Consider the following 25,143-nt stretch of genomic DNA (forward strand, 5'->3'; position numbering starts at 1 on the left):
ATCTCACTATTTCTTTTTTATCTTTCTTTAAATTTTTATTTTAACAAATGTGTTGATATGCTGGGCAATATTAGTGCACTGAATAATCCATATAGAAAATATGTTTACAAGTTTCTGAAAAAATGAAGGCAGTTTCATCAAATGTTTTATAGAGCAGCCTATACTTTTAAAAAAATTGTATTTTATTTAAATTCTAGCAAATTTCTACTCGCAGAAATTTTTCTGGTAAAACATGGGAAATCAAGGAATTTAAAAAATTGGAACAAGCATTTTAAACAAAACAAAAAATGAATAACAAATTTACTAAAAGCATGTTACAAAAAGTCTGCTATTGCAGCAAGTTTCCAAGGCATCAACAAAATGCCAATATTATTGATGTACTAATAAAGTATGTTTATAAGGTATTAAGAATAATTAGTCTTCTGAGAAATTCCGTGGTTTATATGACAGTACAAAGAAAGAAGAAAAAATCAAATACTAAGAAAATTTTTACTCTTAATTAATTGGTGTTTTTAAATTGTTTTTACTCTAAATAATTTAAATTTTATTATTTTTTTACCAAAAATTTTTTATCTTTTTAAGCTTTAAAGTATGTTACAACAGTTCAACATTTTACAGTTGTTTTATTGTTTAAATCTTTGATAGCATTATCTTTAGTGCACTCTAACTGCAGCATGAGGTTGTATCATTAAAAAGAGCTCTCTAAATAAGAGCAGTAGTCTCTCTGGGATTTTTTTGACAGGTACTTATTTTGAGAAAATTTAAAATTATATTAAAAAATCAACAGAAAAATATGGTAAAGTAAGAAAATATTTTCAAAAATTGTCACTACAGATAAAAATCATTTATGACTGGTTAATTTTCGATATATTTTCCCCCCTATATTCAAAAACAATTTTGCTATTATACAATTTTTGGCTTAAAATTGTATCCAAATTCATAATCCATAAAAATCATTGTCAATAATTAAATTTCAGTTTGAAATTAATAAAAACATGCATTTAACAGTACTAGCACGAAAAGCTATTTTCATTATGAGAACATTTTCTACTGGGTCATACGAAAAAAAGCTTCACAGAGAAAAAAATAAAAGTTTGTTAGAATAAAATTAGAATAATGTTTAAGATAATAGTTGGAATTTCGACTTCCTGTAAAGTTTATATCTTTGAGGTTTTGTAGAAATCCCTATTATGGTTAGCCACAAGACTTAAATAAAAACTTTCCAGTTGTTCTGGGTTGGGCCAAAAAAAAAATTTTTTTTTTTAAAGTGCAGAAAAAATAACCTTATGCTCAAAGAAGAAAATTGATCAAAAAAAAGAAGTAAATATTGAGAGATACAATAATGAATACATGTAAACAACATCTAGAAAATTATTCTATGTAGTTGGGAGAGAGAGATATTGCCTACTGAATGGAAGTTACAGTTACACATAATTGGAGTATTCTATGTCCAATACATAAAAAAGGGGATGCATTGGACAGTCACAATTATAGAGGAATAAGTCCGTTATGCCTTGCCTGTAAGGTCTTCTCAAATATCCTATTTGAACGTCAGTCTCCCATTGTAGACAGCGTCATTGGTGATTATCAGTGTGGCTTCCGCAAAGGAAGGTCCACAGTTGACCAAATCTTCCTCCTACGACAAACTTTGGAGAAATGTAGAGAATTTGGAATAGAGACCCATAATTTATTTGAGGATTTTAAGGCGGCAGATGACAGTATTAATAGGACTGAGCTATTTAAGACCCTATCTGATTTTAATATTCCATCAAAATTAATCAGACTTGTAATGCTCACTCTCACTTAAGCCATTTCAACGGTACGAATTCAGGGGGAACTATCTACCTCTTTTGAAATTTATGATGGAGATAGACAAGGAGATGCATTAGCATGTCTTCTGCTTTACATACCCTTATACAAAAGTTATTAGAGATGCAGGCATAAATACTATAGGTACTATATTTATTAAATCAGTGCAGATTTTGGCATATGCCGATGATGTAGACATCATCGCAAGATCTAGGACTGCACTGAGTGAAAATTTCTTGGCACTAGAAAAATCAGCTAGAAAAATTAACTTAAGAGAAAAATAAATACAGTAGGGAACCGATTATCCGGAACGATCGGGACCATCGCTACTCCGGATAATTGATTTTTCCGGTTTTCTGAATCGCTACAAAAAGCCGTTTTTTTATTGTTAAAGCCAACTAAAAAAATATATATTTGGAAATAATCTTAAAAAGAAGAAAAAACGAAGTAATACACTAATGATTATTTCCAAAATGATGGTAAGGTAAACATCTTTCAAAAAAGAAAGAAAGATCCTAAAATCTTATGAGGAAAAAAAATTTTTTTTTTTTTAAAAAAAATGGTGGGAAAATTTATGGAATTTCATTTCGGTTTTCTGATTTCCAGATAACGGGTTCTGTACTGTATATGCATTGTGGTACAATGGAAACCAACCCCAAATTGTTTGAAATGAATTCTTTTAAATTTGAATCTGTAAAAATTTTTATTTATCTAGGATCAGAAATAAACTATCAAAATGACATTAATCCTGAAATCAGAAAAAGAATAATCGCAGCCAATCGCTGCTTCTATGGTTTAAGATCATTATTGAAATCACACTTAATGAAAAGAAAGACGAAGATTTTACTTTATAAGGTACTAATCAAGTCAGTTTTGACTTATGCTTCAGAGACATGGACTTTAACAAAAAGGGAAGAGAAGTTATTAGCAACCTTCGAGAGGAAGGTCCTACGAACCAACTTTTGCACTATCCTTGATAACAGCAACTGGAGAAAAAGATATAATTTTGAAATATATAAGATCTTTAATAGTGATGATATCCAGAACGAACAGCATTAAGAGTCTTTAATGCAACCCCCTCCAATAAAAGACCAAGAGGAAGGTCCAAAAAGATATGGAAAGACTGTGTGGATGAGGATTTTGCCATCCTAGAAGTAAAGAACTGGAAATCAACTGCTGGGAGAAGGGCAGAATGGGAAAATCTTCTGAGGAAGGCCCAGGCTCACAAAGGGCTATTGTGCCAATGCTGATGATGATAATGAATACAGTGGTTAAGGGTTATTCATTTTACTTTGAAGTTTAAAAGTAATTTCAGGAGAGTTTTGAATGTGATTTTAATATTTTCCCCTTAAAAACATTTATATATTTGGGGTTTTGTAGAAATCCCTATTATGTTTAGCCACAAGACTTAAATAAAAAATTAGATTTTCCAGTTGTTCTGGGTTGGGCCAAAAAAAATTGTTTCTATTAATAATTTTTTTTTGGCCCAACCCAGAACTGGAAATTTATTTATCAAAAATCCAATTCTATAATATGAAAAATTCATACAATTGCGATAAACACATATTTATTTAAACAGAAGATGTTTAAATTTAAAGCTTTTACAACTTTTTTTGCTGCTGGTAAATGTGTCATCACATATATTTGCAAAAATAAATAATAAAATGTGCATGCAGTTTCATACGACTGTACATGTAACAAAACAATTCTTGACACATTCATATTGTAGGTGGCTAACAAAATTATGAATAAATTATAAATTATTAAACTATTAAATTATTTAGTTATTAAACTAATAAAATTATTAAACTATACATAAATTTAGTTCAATTATTCTGAGAAATTTTTAAAAAAAACCTTGTTAACAAAATACAACATTCAAAACATTGCTGTAACATTGAAGAAAAAAAACAGTATTAGACACTACAGGGATAGATGCTTTTTTGTATAAGCATTTAATTTTTTTTTCCTACTGTTCCAGTTTCTTTAGAAAAATGTATGAATTTTCTATTTGTCTCAATATACAATCTAAATTTCTTTCAAAAACAGCATTCATAAAAAAGATATATGTTTTCAATAGATTGCTCTGAAGAAAATTCTGTCAGGGCTCAGTTGCGGGCCTAAGTCTACTTAATAATTATATTCTTTGATTCCTTTTGTGCCATTTCACAATGATAAAAACAAGCCACAAATGATAAAAACAAGGAGTCATCCTCATCACGACATTGAAATAAAAAAGATATGACTTATTTCACTTTTAAAAACATGAAATAAGAAAATTTAGCTGCAGCAACTCCATTTAACAATTTCGGATTAAAAAATGCGAGAAAAATTATCCATTTTCTAAGTTTTTATGAATTTTGAATGTGACCGGAAGACATCAAACAATTTTTAATCAACTTTTTCCAGAGAGACATCTTTTCCACACTACAACATTTTGAAAATAAAAATGCTATTTTTTGACCCACCCTATTCAATATATAGAACAGAATTTTTTATAATGGCGGGCACTTGAGTCTATTTCCCATTGGTCTCAGAAATGCCAGAATTGCTACTCTCTTATCTTTACCCAATGGGCACCTGTGGCTAAGACACGGCAGTGGAGCAGCGTCGCCCACGTCAAATAACCACAAACCTGTTTATAGGGCGGGTTACACGCACACAGAAGAATAGACATAAAGAGAAAAAGTCACATCCATGCTCATGGTGGGATTCAAAAAGACAACCACTGGCCCCGTAGCCCAGTGCAGTAACCACTAGACCAGTGATCGGCATACATAGACAAGATATAGAACAGAAATGGTACCTTTTCAACATCTGCCCTATGACTCTCTAGCAGTTTCAATGTGGCTTGGTATGCCCTGTCAACCAATTCTCTCACTTCAGAATCAATGATTTGTGCAGTGGCTTCACTGTATGGTTTGTCGATCACCATATCTCCGGGTTGTGGTAAATCAAATGACAACTGACCTACCTTCTCATTCATTCCAAATTGAACAACCTAAAACAACAAAAAAATTAAATTAAACTTTTTTTGAAAGGCAAAATAATACCCTTAAGTAAAAGACATGTACAGGGAGTCTTAAAAAGGTCAATGCTAAAGTCAACATACTGGTCTGGCCTATCATGAAGAACAAGCATTTACAAAAGAACTTAATGCAAACTGCAACTGCTAGCAGGCAATGTTTGCAGGCTATCAGTGACACACCATTTTCTGTAACTGAACATTTTCTGCAATTTACCCATATTCTTTAATGAAATCCACATTAACACCACTTTTGCCATTATTTCTCTCTCCGCCTTTATACGCCTGGGAACATTGACTACTATCAGTTCAAAATGCAGTTTGCACTTCTGAACACAAATTCCTAAGCAAATCTTGATCATCCTGATATGACAAAATTTTTGGACACCTGGCATATATATATATATATACAGTCAAACCCCGCTATACTGAACCTTCAAGGGACCGAAATTTCGGTTCACTATAACCGGGAGTTCACTATATCTGTTACGCAGGCAATTTAACTAATAGTTCCCAAACTCCTCCCTTTTATTACACATTAGTCTAATAAATGACTGAAAAATATTATGTAGTAGCAAAAAATGTGCTATTTTTCATTACTCTTTGTCTTATGTACAAGTATTCATCTTGTGAACACTTCCCGATTCTCGGATAATTTTTTCCTGAATTTCTGTTAATCCGTTTTTTAACCCTGGAAATATCAACTTGATTGCAACCATTTTAAATTTTTCTGATTATGCCCATTTTATCATCAATGGAGAACGTTTTACGTTTACTGCTCGCCATAGTTAAATTTGAGACACTTGTTTGCATGATTTTTTTTAACTGAGGCACATTGGTCCCACTGACACCTTACATGTGCATCATCTGCCTGGGTTGGAAACATCTGCTTGGTTTGATTAGGGATAGAAAAGTGAGATAAAAGAAGCAAACAAGAAGAAATCCTTATCGCTACATTCCCCTCTATAGATGGTTTAAAAATCGGTATATGTAATTATATTGAAGTAGAAATTTCAAAATTATGACCAAAAAAAATCAGTCGAAAATGGAAAAAAGTTCATTATATCCAACTTCCTCACATTTTTGGTTCACTATATCCACAAAAAATAACATTATACGTGTATAGCAAGGCACGGGACCGAACATTTCGTTCACTATATCCGGGAGTTCACTATAAACTGTGTTCACTATAGCGGGGTTTGACTGTATATATATATACACACATTAAAACCTCGCTACAACAATATTTTTGGGACCCAATAAATATATTGCTGTAGAGGGGTGCATTTTTATATCTAGGGACAACATATTTTGGGGACACAATAAGATTTTTTTTAAAATTTTAATATTATATATGTATTAACTATAAATGTATATATTAATTTGCAGATAGGTTAAATATTAAAAACAATTGAAATAAAATAAGAAAGCAAATATATCTGGAAAGCCGTTTTTACAGAAAATAATCCGACATTTTTGCTTATTCATTCTTCTGACTGTTGAAGTCAACCAGCAAAGTACGCATTGAGTTTAAAGTACAAAAATGATTTTCGTTTGTGAGTGATGCTCCGCCCACCCTCTATGAAAAAAATTCTATCTCAGGTGCCAATATGATGCTTGTGCTCATTTGTGAATCATGATCAAAGTTTTAACATAAAGGAAATGAAATCAGATAGGAATGTTACATCTCTGACTTCATAAGAGATAAGGGAGGCAATTCTAAAAATGAAAGCTCTTGGGGGTGGCCATCAGTGAGTCTTTTCTTGTCAGAAAAAAAAATGGCAAAAGATGATAAAATAAGATTTTTTACATTATTTGAAAACCAATAATAAATGGAAAAAACAAGGTTGAAATTAGGTAAGAAAAAATCTTTTACAGGGATTTATTGCTTCAGAAAATATCGTAATATTGAGAGGAGCATGACATTAATTCATATGCAAGTTCGTCAGTTCGTTATTGTTCTATCGGATATCCTAGTAGCGAGAGTTCACTGTATATATACAGTGGAACATCGTTTATACGACGATCACTTATACGACGTTTACATTTATACGACGTTTTAGTGTGGTCCCAAATCATTCCTATTCCTTTCAATGTAAAAATATATCGTTTATACGACGCACAGAATCGGTTATACGTCGGTTTTTAGATTTTGCTCACGTTTATTTAATTTTTTATTTTTTCTTGTGTATTTTAAGAAAGGGCGGAATTTGCCAACATGAATGATACAGAAAAGGGTGCCAACAAGAATGCTTGGATGACGACCGTAATTTTTACTAGATGACTGAAAAAACTAGACAATGTTATGAAGAGGCAAAAACGAAAAATTTTGCTATTCATCGACCAATGTCCAGCGCACCCATCGATACTAATTATTTTGGAAAATGTAAAAGCTCTCTTTTTTCCTGCAAATTGCACAAGTGCGCTTCAGCCATTAGATTTGGCCGTGATTAGAAATCTAAAATTGCATCATAGAAAGCAGTAAGTTCAACTCGCTATTCAAAGCATTGTAGAGACTAATAGCAAGAAAATATAATTAAAGGTAACATACATTCAAATTGCTCACTGCAATTTTTCTTCTTTGGTTATTTGTTTGTTTTGCTTTGTCTGATTTAGAAATTTATGTAAATCAACTGAAATTAAATTAACTGATTAAATTAATTAAAATTAACTGAAAACATAGTTTCAGTTTTAGAAGTAAAAATCGATTATACGACGTTATCGTTTATACGACGATTTTCGGTGGTCCCTTCGGCGTCGTATAAACGATGCTCCACTGTAATAATATATACATATATTTCTCAAACTCTGATTGTTTTTTACCTATATAGTAATAAAATCATTATTGTCTATTTTACTTGAGCCATTTTACGGTAGTTAACAACACATTTATTTTCAACTTTCTTTAAGAAATTAATTTCGCTGGTACACTTGCATCTTTTGTCTTGGGAGCAGATTTCAACTGCAAAAGATGAAATTAAAAACATTGTCTATAAATTGAGTCCAGATTTGTGTTTCTTCCCAGTTTTGATTTGATTTTATAGCAAACAGAAAGAAAGTTTTTCTTAATTTTTGATGCACAAGGGCAGGATCTATTCCAAATAATAGTGTTATACCAAATGGCACTTTTTCAGTGCTGTGAAAGATTCTATAGAAAAAAATTTCTCAAGTTAATAAAAATCCCCCTAATATCATAATAGACTTTTTATGATATACACTTTTTGAAAGGTATGAATAAAAAATGTAAACCAATTTTTACAAAAATTTTTTCCTAGAATAAATTGGAGAAATTTTGTTTTTAAATTACATATTAATAGAATTTTTGTGATTTAAACTTTTTGAAAGGTATGAATAAGAAATAAGAAATTTAAACCAATTTGTACAAAAAATGTTTTCCTAGAATAAATGGGAGAAATTTTGTTTTTAAATTATATATAAATAGAATTTTTATGATTTAACTTTTTGAAAGGTAGGAATAAGAAGTTTAAACCAATTTTTACAAAAAAAAAATAAATAAATAAAATAAACTTTTTTTTAAATAAATTGGAGAATTTCAGTTTTTTAAATTTAACTCAACATACTGTGAAATTTCAAAGAGTATTAAATAACAATTCAAAATAAAAGAAACATTTTCATACCTGAGCATAGGCACTCTGAGTAACTTTCTTCAAATCATCCTGAGCACCAGTAGTTATTTTTTTGAAGAAAATCTGTTCTGAAACTCTGCCTCCCAAGGTCATACACATTCTATCAAACAACTAGAATATTTCAAAATAAAAATTAGATACTTTTTATGTTAACAGGTTACACCATTAAAAAAAATTGCACTTGGGAATTATGCAAATGAAATGTGTTTTTCTAGAACCTATTTTATTTTGTAGCCATCTTTGAACGGTCGACCCAATTTTTGGGTTTACGTCTACTAATGTTAAACTCTGTAGCCTTGTAATTTTGAACCCAATCCATAAGACAAGGGAACTCCTGGATCAATTTGCTTTCACGTAGGACTTTTGATGGAACTAAACCGCATTTGCGTTAAATGAAGATGAAAACCTCCCATGGTTAGCCTGAAGGCAAGGGGACTCTGACCCATAATCCCTCTACCACTAAAGCTATTTTACATCAGCACTGTGGTCGGCCGAATGCCGAATTCTTATTGGCAAGCAATTGCTGAGATTCCAACGCGGTTCACTTTATTAGAAGGTGAACGCTCTATCCCCTGAGCCATCCTGGCTCTTTATAACATATTATCAATAATAAACACTAAAAATATTTTTCAAAAAAATTATATAGAATAGGGTTGCACACGGGCTGTTTAAGTGTGGTCTTCAGCACAACATAAACATAATAAAAAATATTAACATTTTCTTTTTGAAAAGAAAAAAAGTTGAAAATTTCGAATCTCACATTCAAGTCATCACTTTTAAAAGCACTCAAATCGTGCACACTCTGTTGTAAATCTGTGCAGTTTTTTAATCGCTTTTTTGGCGATCATTGCCAGGGATTGAAATCGAGTTATTATTTGATTGCAATGTATGTGATAATCACATCATAAATACAATTACACAAGCATTACATACATTAATAATTTTCCATTCATTTTAGGCAATATTTAAAAATAAATCAGTTTTGTACAACATTAATAAATTGAAGTTCTCTTTTTATAAATTATTACAACAATCCATGCAAAATCTTGAATAAAAAAAAATGAAAGCAGACCTGTTCTTTACTGTATAAGTATTGTTCTTTGGGCAGATATTGGGCATATCCTAGACCCTTCCCACGAGGAATGATAGAAACTTTCAAAAGTGGATCAGCATGCTCTAAAAACCAGCCTGCAACAGCATGTCCTGCCTCGTGATACGCTACAGTTCGTTTTTCTTCTACTTGCAAAACATTCGTTTTCTTCTCCATGCCTAATCAAAAACATTTTTGTAAAAAAGACAATTCAAGCTCACTTTTTTCATCAGTATAAAAAGAAACAAAATTTTTCAGTAATTTTTAATACATTTTACACCCCTTCACCTGCATTAATCTAAAAAAAAACATTAGATTTGAGTCAATGTTTCCTTTTTTTAAAAAATAATCAATAAAGCTTTGTTACATACAGTAAGAAGCAGAATTTTTTCGAGCTATGTGCGACGAAACTCTTTAGCACTATTTTTGTGCAAGATTGTTTATATAATAACAAACATATAAATTAGTAATTTAAAGAAACGAAAGCTCTGTGTTTACAAAAAGGAACTATCTAATTTTTTTTAATTAAACATGTAATAATTTTTTATTCTTATAGTATGGGTGATATTCTCGCATTTTGTAGGGGGGGCACAAATTATTTCCTTATTCGCATTTTGTAAATTATCATCTCAATAAAAAATATAATGAAAAATCATGACATCCGTAGTAGTAATAGCCAAAATAAAAATAAAAAAAAGATAGACGACGAAATCATGCGAATTGAACTTCTTAAATACGTGTTTTGATTCCAGATTAGATTGTTGCAATAAATAATATTGTATGTAAAATATCGGATTTAAAAACTATGGAGACATATATCGGAATATTTAAAATCCATGTGAAGATCAATATCAATAACTGCCGAAAACACAATTGAAACATTAACTGCCAAAAACACAATTTAAACATTACATAGATTTACGATACTATCGGGGTAAACTGAGCTCGTCAAAATGTTATTATCCAGATGCATGGTTCAAATATTTCGTGTATATTTCTGCAGAAAAGAAAATTAATTTTCTTTTTACTTTTCAAAAGAAAAATCTTTCTGCAAGAACTCTGCAACGTTCGGTGACTATGTCGCTGTGGTTATGCCATGGGGTACAGTACATTTGAATTCTGAGACAATGCTCAGAAATAATCAAAAATTACAAAAGAATGTATCATAAACAAAAATAAATATTTGAAAAACATTAATTAAAGAGTGCTAGGAAAATAAACTAGGAAAATTTACTTGTATTGTGGAGAAAAAAATGAAACAAACATGAGAAATTTAGAATATGAAAACAGACCTGTTTAATTTTTTTTTGTGTATGGAGCATTTTTAAAGGACAAAGAAAAAACAAAAGCCAGAAAGCATCTAATAAGAGCTGTCATTAATATTATAATTGCTGTCCCACGATTCGAGAAAAATATGGAATATTATTAATACTAATAACAGCAGATATGGAAAAGAATAACTGGAACAGCATTGGACTAAAAAAGAAATTAAAGCTAAATTATTTTAGACTTGGAATTGAACAAACGATTTTCAAGAATGTGACTTTAAAGAAGTTACCTAATGTGCATAATATTTTTAGGGAAAGATACTGAAATGAAACATCTTGATTCATCAAGTTCTTTAATTGCAGTTCATTCTTAACTCTTTATTAGGTCAAATATTATTTATACTTAGTCATGAAAATGACTGTTTCTGGTCAATTTCTAGTTTCAAACTAGTGTCCAGTAAAGAAAATTCCTTAACTTTAGAAACCCATTATTCAAACTAAATGAAATTTTCAATAATTAAATAAGCAATATTTCCTAAATAAATTATGTAATTTTATCTATTCACATTCACTGTTATGAGCATCTATGGTCAAAAATATTTTCATTTCTTTCACCTGGTTATTATTCTAAGAATCATTGATACTATTCGATCTTCTTAAGATATGAGCCTTCTTAAGATAAAGCAAATAATTTTTCCTTTTTTTCCGCAGAATTATAATTAATTCCGCAGATACTTTTCTTGTTCATCGGAAAGGAAAGAAATATTGCGGATTTTTGTGTTCTCATTTCGGAATAAAAGAAATTCGCCAATGACTGGCTTGCTGCAGTTAGAATTTTAAATTGATAAAAAAAAACAATAAATAACAAAAATTCTGAAATCACAGAAGTTTAAAAGATAATTTGCGCTAGAAGTGATGTTTTTTCTTTTATTTTTTGAAAGAACATAATTTTTAAAGACATGATAAAAACAATTTATATTTTAATCAAATATGACTGTGAGTAGGAAATTTCTTACAAATTCAGATATTCGGAACACCATGAAATTGGGTGAGAGGTAAATTCCAATTTAAAACTTAGATTTTTTGGCGACTTAAAACCATGACTTTCCATGATTTTTTCAAAAAATTAGCTAAAATCATGGCATTTCATGACAAATTTTGTTCAGCATTCATGACTTTCCAGGTGGGCAGATACCCTGCATAAATTTTAAAGAATCAGGCTTTTTATAAGTGCAGTACACTATAAAACTAAAATAAACTTAAAGGGTTAGTACCTGCAACGACTCGCTCAATGGCTTGTTCAAAATGTGGCATTTTGATACTTTCATTCAAATCTCTCGCAGCTATGAGTGCAGCTTCATTGCACACGTTGGCAATATCAGCACCTACAATAATAAAAATTAAAAATAGTTTTTTTAGACGAATAAAATAATTAGTTGATTTTTTTCTTTTTTAGAATGATATCGAGTGAAAATATTTAGCACCTGTGAAGCCTGGTGTTAAAGCAGCCATTTTTCTAGAGAGGTCCATTTTGTCAATGAGTGTCTTTAGAGGCTGCAGATGTACTTTGAATATAGAAGCTCTAAGGGGACAGAGATTTCATTTTAAAATGGAAACATTTCCAATTTGCAAGATGACTCAAATTTAAAACACAAATACATTTTACAGAGAGTCGTTTAATAAAAGCATTTAAACAACATTTTGAGAGATTCGGAAAAACGTTGACATAAAATAGAGATTCGAAAGAGTGTTAATATAATACTTGAAACTTAGTAAATTTCCCATAAGAAAAAATTTTTCTTGAAAAACTATGCAATTACCATAAAACTGTTTGCGGTGGAAAAGTTAGTTCAATAAACAGATTCATTTGTTTCAGGTTTAAAATATATAGATATGAAAAATAAAATAGAGATATAGTTTGAATAAAATTTTTTCTTTGTAATGCTAATGAATTTTCAATATTTGTAGCAGATTGCTATTCTTACAAACTAGCATCTGAATCACTTAATCTAAACACAGTAGAACCACAAGCAATCATTTCTCGTGTGACCATTCTTTGCAAATGAGAGATAGGGAATGTGGATCAACAAAAAATAGAGATTTGAAAAAGTATTAATATTTATAATACTTGAAACCTAATAAATTTGCCACAAGAATGGAAAAATAATTTATTGGAAAACTATGAAATTACTGTAGAAATGTTTATGGTACAAAAGAGAATTCAATTAATAGATTTATTTGTCTAAAATATATAGATATGAAAAATAAAATAGAGATATAGTTTGAATACACTTTTTCTTCTTAATGCTAAAGAATTTTCAATATTTGTAGAAGATTGATTGCGTTAAGATTGCGACATTGTTTCATAGCTTTGAGGCCTTCCACAAGTGCTGACACTGCTTATTGCTTCATTTCACCATCTTCATCGGTATCAATTTGTTGTTTTACTGTTTCTTCGAACCGATATCAAACAACAATATTCAACGTTTTCCAAAACTGAAGCTTTAACATCAAATGTGATAACTGAGGGTTTTAGGTTGGTCATTTTTTAAGATTAAACTATGTTTTAGATAATTGCACAATTTTAAATAGTTTCATAGCTACCAACATGGATAGAAAAAAATCCATTAATCCAGAAATAATATAAATTTCATGATAATTGTTGCATAATGTACTAAATATTATACACATAGGGAATTTTAGGGATTTTTATAGTCATCAGAATAGAAAAGCTGCAATATTTTACAGTTATGTTTGACATTAAACATACTTGAAAAGCTATCTATTACGTTTACCCATAATTTCGAATATTATTAGGCATTTAATTCATCAAAGATTGTTAAAAATTCTATTTCAATGGGGATTTTTTTAGGAAACTTACTCCAACTTTATGGAATTTTCTAAAATTTACAAAAACCAGTAGAATTTTAATTAAACCAGTAGACCAGGAGAAACTGGCAAAATCCAGTACTGTACTGGAAAATCCAGTAGAGTTGGCAGCTAAGTACGTAGTTGGGATAGAAATTCATCTTCCTCTATAATTAATTGACTTTTTTTCAAAATTCAAATTAAAGACTACATTGGATTTTTAAAGATTTCCATGACCCCATTGGAACCTAGGTTCTTTTAAGCCAATGTCAAATTAAAAAAATAAAATTAAATTTAAAAAAAAGTAGACTCACCTTCCTTTAATATCAGGAGCAGGTACAAATATTTGTCGATCAAATCTACCAGGACGGAGCAGAGCGTGATCTAATATATCTACCCTATTGGTGGCAGCAAGTACAACCACATTCGTAGTTGTATTAAAACCTAAAGAAATAGATTAATTTTTAAAAAAAGTTTTAAAAAAAATTTTATATGACAAAATAGCTTGAAAATATATTATAACACAATACTGCTATAATTTCAGTTTTGAAATCATTCATGACTCAGAAAGCTAATACAACCATCCAGAGAGCCAGGTTAGGGAGTGCCAAACAAGACACAGATTTATTTAATGTTCTCATAATTTTCTCTTTTTTCTGCTAATATTGTTTCCTAAAAAAATATATTTATAGGTTTTTATTTTTTTTAAATTCTTGGATTAACTTTCTACACGGTAAAAGTTCAATGATTAAAAGTTTTACTATGGATGGAAACAACAGCATTCAGCAGGAAAGCTACATTCTTGACATTAAATAGGAAGAGTTCTACATTTTACAAGGGGTGATGTGGTCTGTAAATTTCACACTTGTATGTCTAGAGAAGATTTGAAGCCTTCTAAACATTAAAATGACATCTTGGAAAACGAATTTTCTGCTAATGTCAATTTACTAAAACTACTAAATGTTCCAAAGAACCATGGAAACCCTAAAAATATAACTTGTAGTCATTTGATAGTTTGAGTACATTATCTGAGAATACAGAAAGGCGAATCAGAAGTAGCATTTAAAATAAATGGCAAACATATTTATTCTTAATATAATACCTATCAAAAAAAAAAAAAAAACGGTCCTAAGTTACTAAATAAAATATTTTTCCATTATAAAAAAACTTGTTTTGTTTTGTTTTAATTCGGTAATTAAGAATCAAGTGTTTTGTCTTGTAACTACATATGAAAGTATGACATAGTTTTGTCAATTGACAAAATTTAAAGGGCAATTTTCGGTCAGAAATAATCCATTTTCCACATTAGACCCTTCTCCACTTTTAGATTTTTAAGTCACATCACATCATTTCTTTCTAAAAAAAAAAACTAACTATACCAGACAATTAGTTTGTAATTTTTAACACAATATTTGATTTGAATAATTGAGAATTTACAATAATTTGGATTAAAAATATTTCTTTAAATTTAATGCTCGAGTCCAATAAAAAAGATTTAATTTTAAATAGCTTTACAAAAATTAAACTGTAAAAAATCTATAATAATATAAATAGAAGAAAATTCATTTTTAACAAAAAATTAAGATTTTAGTAAAAATGAGCCGATCATAATTTTTTTTTAATGCATAAAATGTCATTGTTACTTATTTTTTAAAAAAAATTATTGCACATAAGAACTTGTAAAAAATTGCTTTTTCTAACACAAAATTTTTACTTCTATAAGTTAAATAATCTGCCAAGAATTATTACAACTTTTCAATATTAGTTATGCAAGAATCATTTTAGGATCAGAACAGAAATAGACAGTGATTTTTTACATCCTACACACATTATTAAGAAAATAGGGGGAAAAGTGTAAAAAAATATCAATAAAAATTTTTGATTTTCTGGGTTGGAAAACGTATTTACACAAGCCTGATGCTATTATTCACATATTCTGTGGCTATTGTAGTAATACAATTAAATATCAATTAACAACTAGTGTACTATTCAAAATACCTAAAAAAATTCAAACAAAATTAAATAAATATTTGCTTAAAAAGAAAAACCAAAATACTTTTTCACAAAAAAGCATTTATTAGACAATCAAATTTTTATTTTATACAATTTGTGTTCTTTTAACTCTTTAATTTTTTTCTACTCATTTTAGCAAAAGATTTAAAGTAAGAAAAGATTATTGACAAACCTTCCAGTTTCATTTTTTTTCTACATTTCTGGTATAGTTGACCAAATTTTATTTAAGTAACAAAAATTTCACTAAAGTGACAGTGATGCAGAGGTGCAAATGCTTATTGAAATTTTTAGCAATTGGCTGCAAGTCTCCTACTTTTAATCTATCTCATTTCTGCCAGCATTGTAGAAATGTGCAGCTTACGTAGCCAAAGTACTTTTTGGCCCAGTACAACAGCTTCTAGAACGTCCCACTGGTACACTTTTTGATGTATTTTACACCCTAATCTACAAAGACCCGGAGGTGTTTTATTGTCAACACGTATTCTGCCAGAGATCAACTTAGGATTTTAGTGATGTTCAACAACTGCTTGAAGCATTCAGCAGACCAGGGGAGTTTTGTTGAAAAGTTTCTGATCAGTGGAAAGGAATCTCATATAGAGCTGACTTGATACTTGACTGATAAAACTGGCTGACTGACTAGATAAAAGCCTCTGCATTACTGCAAAAGCCACCTAGAAACCATTTAAATGTATTTATAAATAAAAGCCTATTCTTACTATAATTTGTTAATTTACTTATCTTTAATAAAGCCATACTTAAAATTGTTTGTAAGTATTATTTTGTGGCACTCCTGCAGATATATGTATATATAGATAGAGAGATTTTTAAAAAAAACTACATTAGCATTGTAGAATTTTATTAATGAGATAATATTTACTTTGAAAATCATTGCTGATGGAACTTTGTAGCTCTTAACTATAATACAGCCTGCTTACTCTATCTGAATATGTTTTTGTTTTATTTCATAATTTTTAAATATAAATTTTAAGCACCATTTTGAACTATTCACAAATGTTAGGCAAATTTTTTATTACAATTTTTTTTCTGTGTGGAATGGCCCCCAAAATCTCACCCGATTTAAAGCAATAGAAAACTATATTATTTACCATCCATTTCTACTAGAAGTTGATTTAAAGTGTTTTCTTGCTCACTGTGACCACCAAAGCTTCTGCCGCCTCTCTTTCGGCCCACAGCATCTATTTCATCGATGAACAGAATACAAGGTGCATTCTTCCTTGCCATTGAAAACATATCTCTGACCTTCATTTCAAAAAAATTAATGAAGCTTAGATTTTAACAAAGCCACCAAATAAAATAATGAAGTAGAAATAAGTATGCAAGAAAACATTTATTAAATTTATTTTTCCAGATTGAATGGCGAAAGATCACTACTTTGAAAAAGGCATAATACATCACAACATTAAAAAGGCATATTAACATTTATTTAGCAATACCAATTTTTTGGTCAAAAAAAAAAAAAAGACTTTAGCACATTTTTATTCAAAATTTGCTGATAGATGGTCCAACAATCTCAGACTTATGATCAAGACTAGTGGTTGAAAAAAAACTACATTTTCTCTGTAGTTAACTATGACTACTTTATTACAATTGCAGTGAGCTACAACTACTATTTCTTAATGAAGCGACTACAAACTACTTTCGAAATGTAATTACTACTTCACTACTGTTAGAAGACATACTTAACTGGAGAGCATAATTTACAACAATGTTTAAAAAATTGGCTTAGTTAAATATAAGAAGTTCACATGATATAGTTTGCTATTCTAAAACACATTTTAAAAATGTGTTCTTTTAACTTTCAAACTCTATGCTCTTCTCGGCAGTGAACATTCAATTTAAGAGATGATAGGAAATCATCAATTAAGTTTATCTATACCATGCTATTTTTCATCAGAAAACTTTGCTTTTTTTCTATATTTGTTATAACAAATATTAGATTTTAATAGAATGAGAATGGAAACATGGAAAAGTTTCACGAAAAGGTGGAATTTTATAAGATGATTGTTAGAATTATTTAAATTGAATCTCAATAACTTATTACTGTTAGTAACAATTCTAAGACTGCTTCTTTTGCAGGTATGATATAGGAATTTTCCAGGTTTTTTGTAAAAAATTGTAACTTTCCCTGCTTATTACAGTTAAAATAAAATTCCCCGACAATGCCAGGTCTTCCTTGTTCTCTCTGACCCATGGGAGCCCTGCTTAGATGAATGCTTGCAAAAAAAAGTACTTAAAATTTTCAACAATGGCTATACTGACACCCTTTAGCTATAAATCAAGGCCTTCCCAAACTTGTAAAAAAATATGGTTTTTTCCGTGTTATTCAATGGTAAAGTATTTAAAATCAAGGAAATTTGGTACTGCAGGATTGAACTGCATTCCATTCAAACAAAAATTATTTTTAATATAATTTTAAAGTAGTAATTGTGAAAGCTTAATTCGTAATTTGAAAATTCTTAACTAATGCCACAAAAAAATAATTTTTTATTTGTCAATTACTTGACAAAAAATAAATAAAACATTCTCAGAACCGCCCACTACGGAGGCTTCATAATTTAATGATTAACAGCAACCAACTGCCTTTACTTTCCAGACAAGTAACAAGTTGATACTCATCGGTCGAAAGCTGGGCAGGCTTCTTCACATTGACAGCTTAACCATGCCTCTAACAAACATTAAGTTAATATATATTATTTAACATAAGGAGATGATGTATGGAAAGATGCTTTAAAAAGTGACAAAATTTTTACAGCAGAATTCATTAGTGAGTGATGCTGCCCTGAGGATTTGCCAGATGGTTAGATATGCCACTTTTAGCCACTCAATTTCAGTAATAAAAAAAATTCCCTTACTTTTCTTGGTAAATCAGGAAAATTTCAATGAAAATTCAAACCCAGTTTACCCATACCATGCAATTTTTTAATAGATAACTTTGATTTTATTATTTAACTCGAATCTCAATAACTGATTACTGCTACTGACAATTCTAAGACAGGATATTTTCCAGGTATAATGTAAGAGTTTTCTTGGTTTTTGCAACAACAAAAAAAATCTCACTTTTCCCTGGCTATTCCTTGATCTTTAGAGTCAAAATAAAATTCCCTGACTATTCCAGGCTTTCCCTGTTTTCCTTGACCCGTGAGAGCTGTTTTAGTGAATGCCACATCGAAAAAATGCCACATCGAATGCCACATCACATTCAAAAGGTCAACACTTATCATCAATTCATGGGTTTATTTGATATAATAATAATAACAGTTTACATATAAGTGGATATAACAAATGGTAGCAAGTGGGACTACTTATCACTGTCTTTGGATACGTAACAAAAAATCAGAAAATAATTTTAAAAATTAGTAAAAGTCAAGGAAAAAAAATCATTATACCAAAGATACCAGACTAAATCTTACACCTGCTTTGTTTTATAATAATAATTCTGCGACAATCAGAAAGTTGTTTCTTTTTATAACATGCAGAGAAAGTTTTTTAATTATTTGCCTACCCTTGAGGGCCCCACTCCAACGAACATCTCCAAGAATTCAGAACCTGATACAGTGATGAATGGTACATTGGCTTCTCCTGCTGTTGCTTTGGCAAGCAACGTTTTTCCAGTTCCTGGAGGACCAGTCAATATAGCACCCTTTCAACATAGACAGAAATAGAAATACATTTAATATCATAATTATGAGAAAGTCTTCTAATAAGCAATTATAAAACAACTTGAACCAGAGAATCAAATGTTTAAAATACATGATTAATAATGATTATTAGAAATTGCATCTAAATACAGTACAGAACTTTTTTTCTGGTATCTAAAAAAACATGAAACCAGAAAACAGTAAAAAAATTTGCTCAGTTTTCCCACCATTTTGAACTAAAATGTTTGGGGCAAAATGTGAAAATTCCAGTCATCCTTAAAGTTGAGTAAGGAGTTTTTTTTCTTTCTTTCTGTGTGCCAAAAGAAAATTATCAATATTTCTTTCTTCATTTTGAAGCAGGACCCATGACTTCCAATTTAGTGGGTCCCCGAGGATCAAGTTGAAAATAGTTCAGCACAAAGAATATATATTCATAAAAACTATTCCTTTTATTTATTCAAAAGTTTAACTTTTAATCCTCAACAGTAAACTCAGTTTGAAGTTGAATTATCCGACATGAAACAGGTTTTGTCTCTATGTTATTCAAGCTGCACAACCATTCAGGTCATAGGAGAGAAATGTCTTAGAGTTGAGAAATTTGAACATCAGTCGCAAAAATTAAGAAGAGCATTTTATCCACTTAGCAGAGTGCTTTTAAGCAGAATAAAACTTAATTTACTGAAAAATAAAATGTTTTCAATACATCTATTAAGTAATTGAAAACTTTTCATGTCAAATTTCAAAAATATTATTTTGAAGAAATATTTAATACATCAAAATTCATGGAACAAACGATGCATCCAATAGTTTAAAAATTTTAAGAACAAACTCCACTCAAAACAGACGCTTTTATTGTTTTTGTTCCTTACAGTAGTCATAAATTAGGTTATTACCTAGGTGCAATAAAACCCAAAATTATCCCAATTACAATAAACCTATGATTTGTTTTCTTTTAAAACTACCCCTTTACATAAGGAAACTTACTTTTGGAATTTTTGCCAAGTTCAGTATATTGCTGCGGATATTTTAAAAACAAATTCAACCCTTTCATTGTTTTTGTTCTCTACAGTGGTCATATATTAGGTTATTATTACTATAAAACCAAGAATTATGCCAATTACAATTTTAAGCCTATGATTTTTTTCCTTAAAACTGTACATTAACATAAAAGACAAATAAGAAAAAATTACTTTGGGAATTTTTGCTCCAAGTTCAGTATATTGCTGTGGATTCTTTAAAAAATTAACAAATTCCATAATTTCTACTTTTGCTTCTTCACAGCCAGCAACATCTCTGAAATTTAAAAAAAAAAGACACACTGCCCAAAAAATTCTAAAGGAATACATGAAAACCAACTTGTTTATTAATTGTACGAAGTGATTACCTGAATTTTACTCCTATTTCAGATGGGTTGATCAGTTTAGCAGTTGTTTCTCCCATCCCAAACAAACCTCCCATTCTCCTGCTACCTCCACCTCCCATCATTCCAGCTGTTTTTTTCATATTCCATACAATAAAACCAACAAGAATGATCATTGGTAAGTATGAAACTAAGCCAGATCTAGAAAGAGTAAAATAATGTTTAAACTTATCACTTAAAAACCAATGATGAAGGCGTGAAGAATGCTAAAAACTTAAGAGAGATGCAAAAGCCATCATGAGTCACAGGATTATAAAAACCACTATCTTTTGCAAAATTTTCATTTGTGCAATAAACTATAATACAAAACTAACAACTTATTGAATAAACTATTATTAAATGTGGCTCCAAATTTTTAAAATATATTCAACAAAAAAAATATGAATTTAAAATATTTTTGTTCAAAATCAAATATTGCTTTATGTAAGCTTAACCTAAGCTTTATGTGAAGCTTTAAAAACTTAAGAGAGAGGCAAAAGTTGCCACAAGTCATTTTCAATTAGGGATTGCATCATTAAAATATGTTTTAAAAATATTTTTAAAATATTAGTGTATAACAGAATTTCAAATTAAATTCAAATAATTATAATAAATAGGTAAAAAAGTAGCTGCCTTCGTTAAACCAATATGAATATGAGGTACAAATTTTTATCAATATTATTTGAGTTTATGAAATACATCTTATCTATAATAATGTGCTAATATAATGTCGAAGAGTAGTATACAAAAAATATTTAAATTAAAATATTATTAATATGCATACAGACAGATTTCTATTTAACGAACTTCCATTTTGCGATTTTTTTTCTCTCGAGAAACCAAGAACATTTCGGAAATTCCTTCCCAAAGTAACTTCCAAACAGCAAAGTAAATTTTCTATTCAATGAACTTTTCTTCGAGATTCACTTTCCCCATCTCCCAAAATACTTCAGGACATTTCAAACTTGTTTAATGCATTTTATGACTGATTTTTGAAGCCACTTAACTTTTAGAGAAAGCAGAAAATTCTCTTTTTGTTTGCATTTCAAAGGAAAAACTCAAACAAAATTAAAGGATTTTATCAGTAGCAATTAAACTTAATAATGCATGTGGTAATAATATATGTTGCTTAATAATGCATGTTTAAAATTACTTAACAAATAATATAACTTAATTAATTAAATTGACATGCCTAATAATATATGTTTAAATTACTTTTATAATAAATGCAGCTATAATTTTATACATAAATTTAGATTTTTTTTAGTTGAAAATGCATGTACCATGATAGTGTAACACTGGATAATGTTTTGCTCTATTCTTGCTTTCCATGCAGATTTCTTTTATGCTTAAGATTTATAAAATAAATAGTACATACTAGTTTATAAGATAAAGGTGCATCGATGGCTATTTTAATTATGTTAAGTGTTTATGAATTTAAAACTTGTTTTGTATTGTTTAAGTATTTCAAAAGATGATTTTCTGTTTAAAGAATTTTCCATATAACAAACTTATTATCAAGATTTAGCAACATCGCTAAAAAGAGGTATGACTGTATTAAAAAAGAAGAAAATCACAGATCCGTGGAAGATTTTCACCCCTAAGCACCACTGAATCAGCCGTGCATACTTCAAAAAGATCAAAGGAAACTTGTACAATAGCCATTTTGTTTTGCATCACTTTAAATTTTTTGTGTAAAACCAGTGTATGGTGTTTCAAATAGAAGATAATGTGAAGACTTACCCATCCATTTCTGTTTTGTACACAACAGGAACAAAATTAGCAGGCTCAATATTCATTTCTAACTGTACATTTTCTAAATTTCTCTCAAAAGTATCAACACTTCCAATGTTAAACCAATATTTATTCTATAGAAGAAAAAAAAAAGAATTTAATATTAACAGCAACCAAAACACAGCAATGAAGAACGATACAAACTATTTAGCAGACAAATTTCAAATTGTTAGTTTTGTACTTCATAACAAATTTTACTCTGGGGGAAGCTTCAGCTTTTCTTAAGAACTTGCGATAATTTCTAGGGGCCTTTAAATTATGGCCTGGTATGAGTATTTAAATTATGGTACAGTACAGAACAATTTATCCAGTACCCAGAAAACAGCAAGGGTTATTGTGAGCCCAAAAATATCCTGAAATTTCTTGAGTAAAATCATTAATGATGCATTAAAAAAAATTATGTCTTTTTAAATTTAAATCATTGATATTTTCACAACATGAAATTCTAAATAAATTATATGCAGCATGATTTAAATGAATAATTATGTATAAGTTTACTTTTATATCAAATCACATTTATTATTCTACCATAAAAAATATTTACAAATGAAAGAGATGCCAAGTATAAATTCTAGTATAATTTAAATAATCACATCCAAGTATAATTTAAATAATCACTTTTTGTGCACTTTATTTGTGACTATTTCATCTTAAATTTAAGTGATTTTTTATCTTTTTTTGCAATTCTTTCTTCTTTTTCAACAATTTTTTTCGACAGTTATTGCTATGCGTTCCCACGCATTATAAAAAATTCCAATTATTCTATTACGACATGCAAATTTGAGCTGAGTTCAGCATAAATATGTTTTTTTCCCAATTATTTCTACACTTTTCCACATGATATTGACGATCCTGTTATTTAACTATGATGTTATTACGACACGTGATTGATCACGCAATTAAATAATCCCTTTTTGATACGGTATTTCGGTACAGTTTTATCGGAAATCCTAGTTATATTTTCTTCGTTTTTATTTTCGCAACGAATATGATTTGGTCGAATGTGGTAATGAATTGTGATTTGATCAAAAACCAAATATTCGGCAAAAAATCGACTGAATGCCATACACTTAAGGCCAAATAGCAAAATCTTTTAGTAGCATAGCAACACTGAAACTAAAATATCAATGCTCAGAATAATATTTCCTGGAAAAACGTATTCATAAATTGACTCTAAAAATAAGGCCAATCAAGAACGTTTTTGAAAATGTCGACGAAAAGCGAAACAGAGAACGTAAAAATCAATCTTAATTTTTGAAAAAAAATTTTAAAGCTGAACATCTCATTTTTCAATTACCAGAAAAAGCCAAGAAAAAAATAATTAAGTCAACAGAAATGCTGTTAAAAATTACTGCGTTATAATGAAAACGTCTAAAAAAAGTTTTTTTTTATTTAAAGAAAATAAAAAGATAGAAAAAACGTTATTATTTTTTTAAATGAAAATCTTATGCCGAAAATCTCAATTTAAATTTTTCTCATTGCCATAATTTTAGAAGAAAAAAAATTGCTATAAAATAAATTTGATTAGTAACTTTATTTTTTAAAAAAAAGAGTCATAATAAAAATGCCTAAAAAAAGAAAAACAGAAAAAACAAGTTTTCTTAGTTCTTGAAACAAAACTTTAATGCTGAAAATCACACTTTTCTATGTTACTGGTTATTTATATTACAGTACAGGGAAAGAGTGATAATAAATTAATAGTATGAGACGTTCTGTTAAAATGCTGGGTTATAATAAAAACTGCAAAAAATNGCACCATCTGTTGACTAACTTTGCAACCAATTTCGAAGTCCGTTGTGAATAAATAATGTAGTTTCCTTAAAAAAAAAAAAAAAAATACTTAATATCTATAAAAATTCAAAAATAAAAAAAACTTGGAGAAATAAATTTTTAAAAAATATTCTGCTGAATATTTGACTGATCATTCAACCAACTGAATTTTTCACAAAAGGGCCAAATACTCGTTACATCCCTCCCTAATTTAAATGTAATTTAAATGCAACTTGAGAAATTCATAAAATACCGGAAAACGTGAATTTTTAAACTACTCACTGTTTGTAGTTTAGATTTCAATTTTTTGTTGCTTGAGTGATCTTTTGCGATAAAAAAAAGGAAAATGTTTACGATACAAAAAAAATCTAATAATTAATAAAATAAAATAATGAAGTACATTACGAAATAAGCATTGAATTTTATTTTGAACTATCACAGTTTTGTTTTTATTTTAGGTTTTTGCTTAAAACCTATAAATTTCCTTCAATTAAAATATTTAATTTGAATTTATATTACTTAATTATGACTAAACTTTTTCCTACTTTCATTCTGTGGACAATGCAGTTTTTTTTTAATTTATTAGAATTTAATTCTAAAATGAATTTTCGTATTGCATGATATGGTAAAAAAAAAAACCTTTCTTTTCTTCAATGTTTATTTATTTTGATAAATCTATTGTTCATATAATAAAAAAAAAACAAGTTTTTTTTTGTAAAAAAAAAAAGTATAAGTTTTTTTATTTTTGAATGAATTCTAATAATGGAACACTACTAAGTTATTGATATTACTAAGTTTATT

The 25,143-nt window shown here is 29.1% G+C and overlaps 1 protein-coding gene across 1 annotated transcript in view; it reads right to left on the minus strand.

Annotated features, from left to right (window-relative positions):
* LOC107451808 (AFG3 like matrix AAA peptidase subunit 2) overlaps nt 1–25,143 on the minus strand; it is a 42,983-nt gene that overhangs the window by 6,203 nt on the left and 11,637 nt on the right. Inside the window, exons 6-16 of the mRNA XM_016068035.4 lie at nt 22,522–22,646; nt 20,764–20,940; nt 20,570–20,672; nt 19,244–19,381; nt 16,827–16,980; nt 14,022–14,151; nt 12,324–12,421; nt 12,114–12,224; nt 9,554–9,750; nt 8,473–8,592; nt 4,616–4,810 (exon numbers count right to left, since the gene is read on the minus strand). Of these exons, the coding sequence (XP_015923521.1) occupies nt 4,616–4,810; nt 8,473–8,592; nt 9,554–9,750; nt 12,114–12,224; nt 12,324–12,421; nt 14,022–14,151; nt 16,827–16,980; nt 19,244–19,381; nt 20,570–20,672; nt 20,764–20,940; nt 22,522–22,646 (1,548 nt within the window). The remainder of the gene's footprint in view (nt 1–4,615; nt 4,811–8,472; nt 8,593–9,553; nt 9,751–12,113; nt 12,225–12,323; nt 12,422–14,021; nt 14,152–16,826; nt 16,981–19,243; nt 19,382–20,569; nt 20,673–20,763; nt 20,941–22,521; nt 22,647–25,143) is intronic.

This window comes from Parasteatoda tepidariorum, chromosome 4 (assembly GCF_043381705.1).
Source record: "Parasteatoda tepidariorum isolate YZ-2023 chromosome 4, CAS_Ptep_4.0, whole genome shotgun sequence".
NCBI lineage: Eukaryota > Metazoa > Arthropoda > Arachnida > Araneae > Theridiidae > Parasteatoda > Parasteatoda tepidariorum.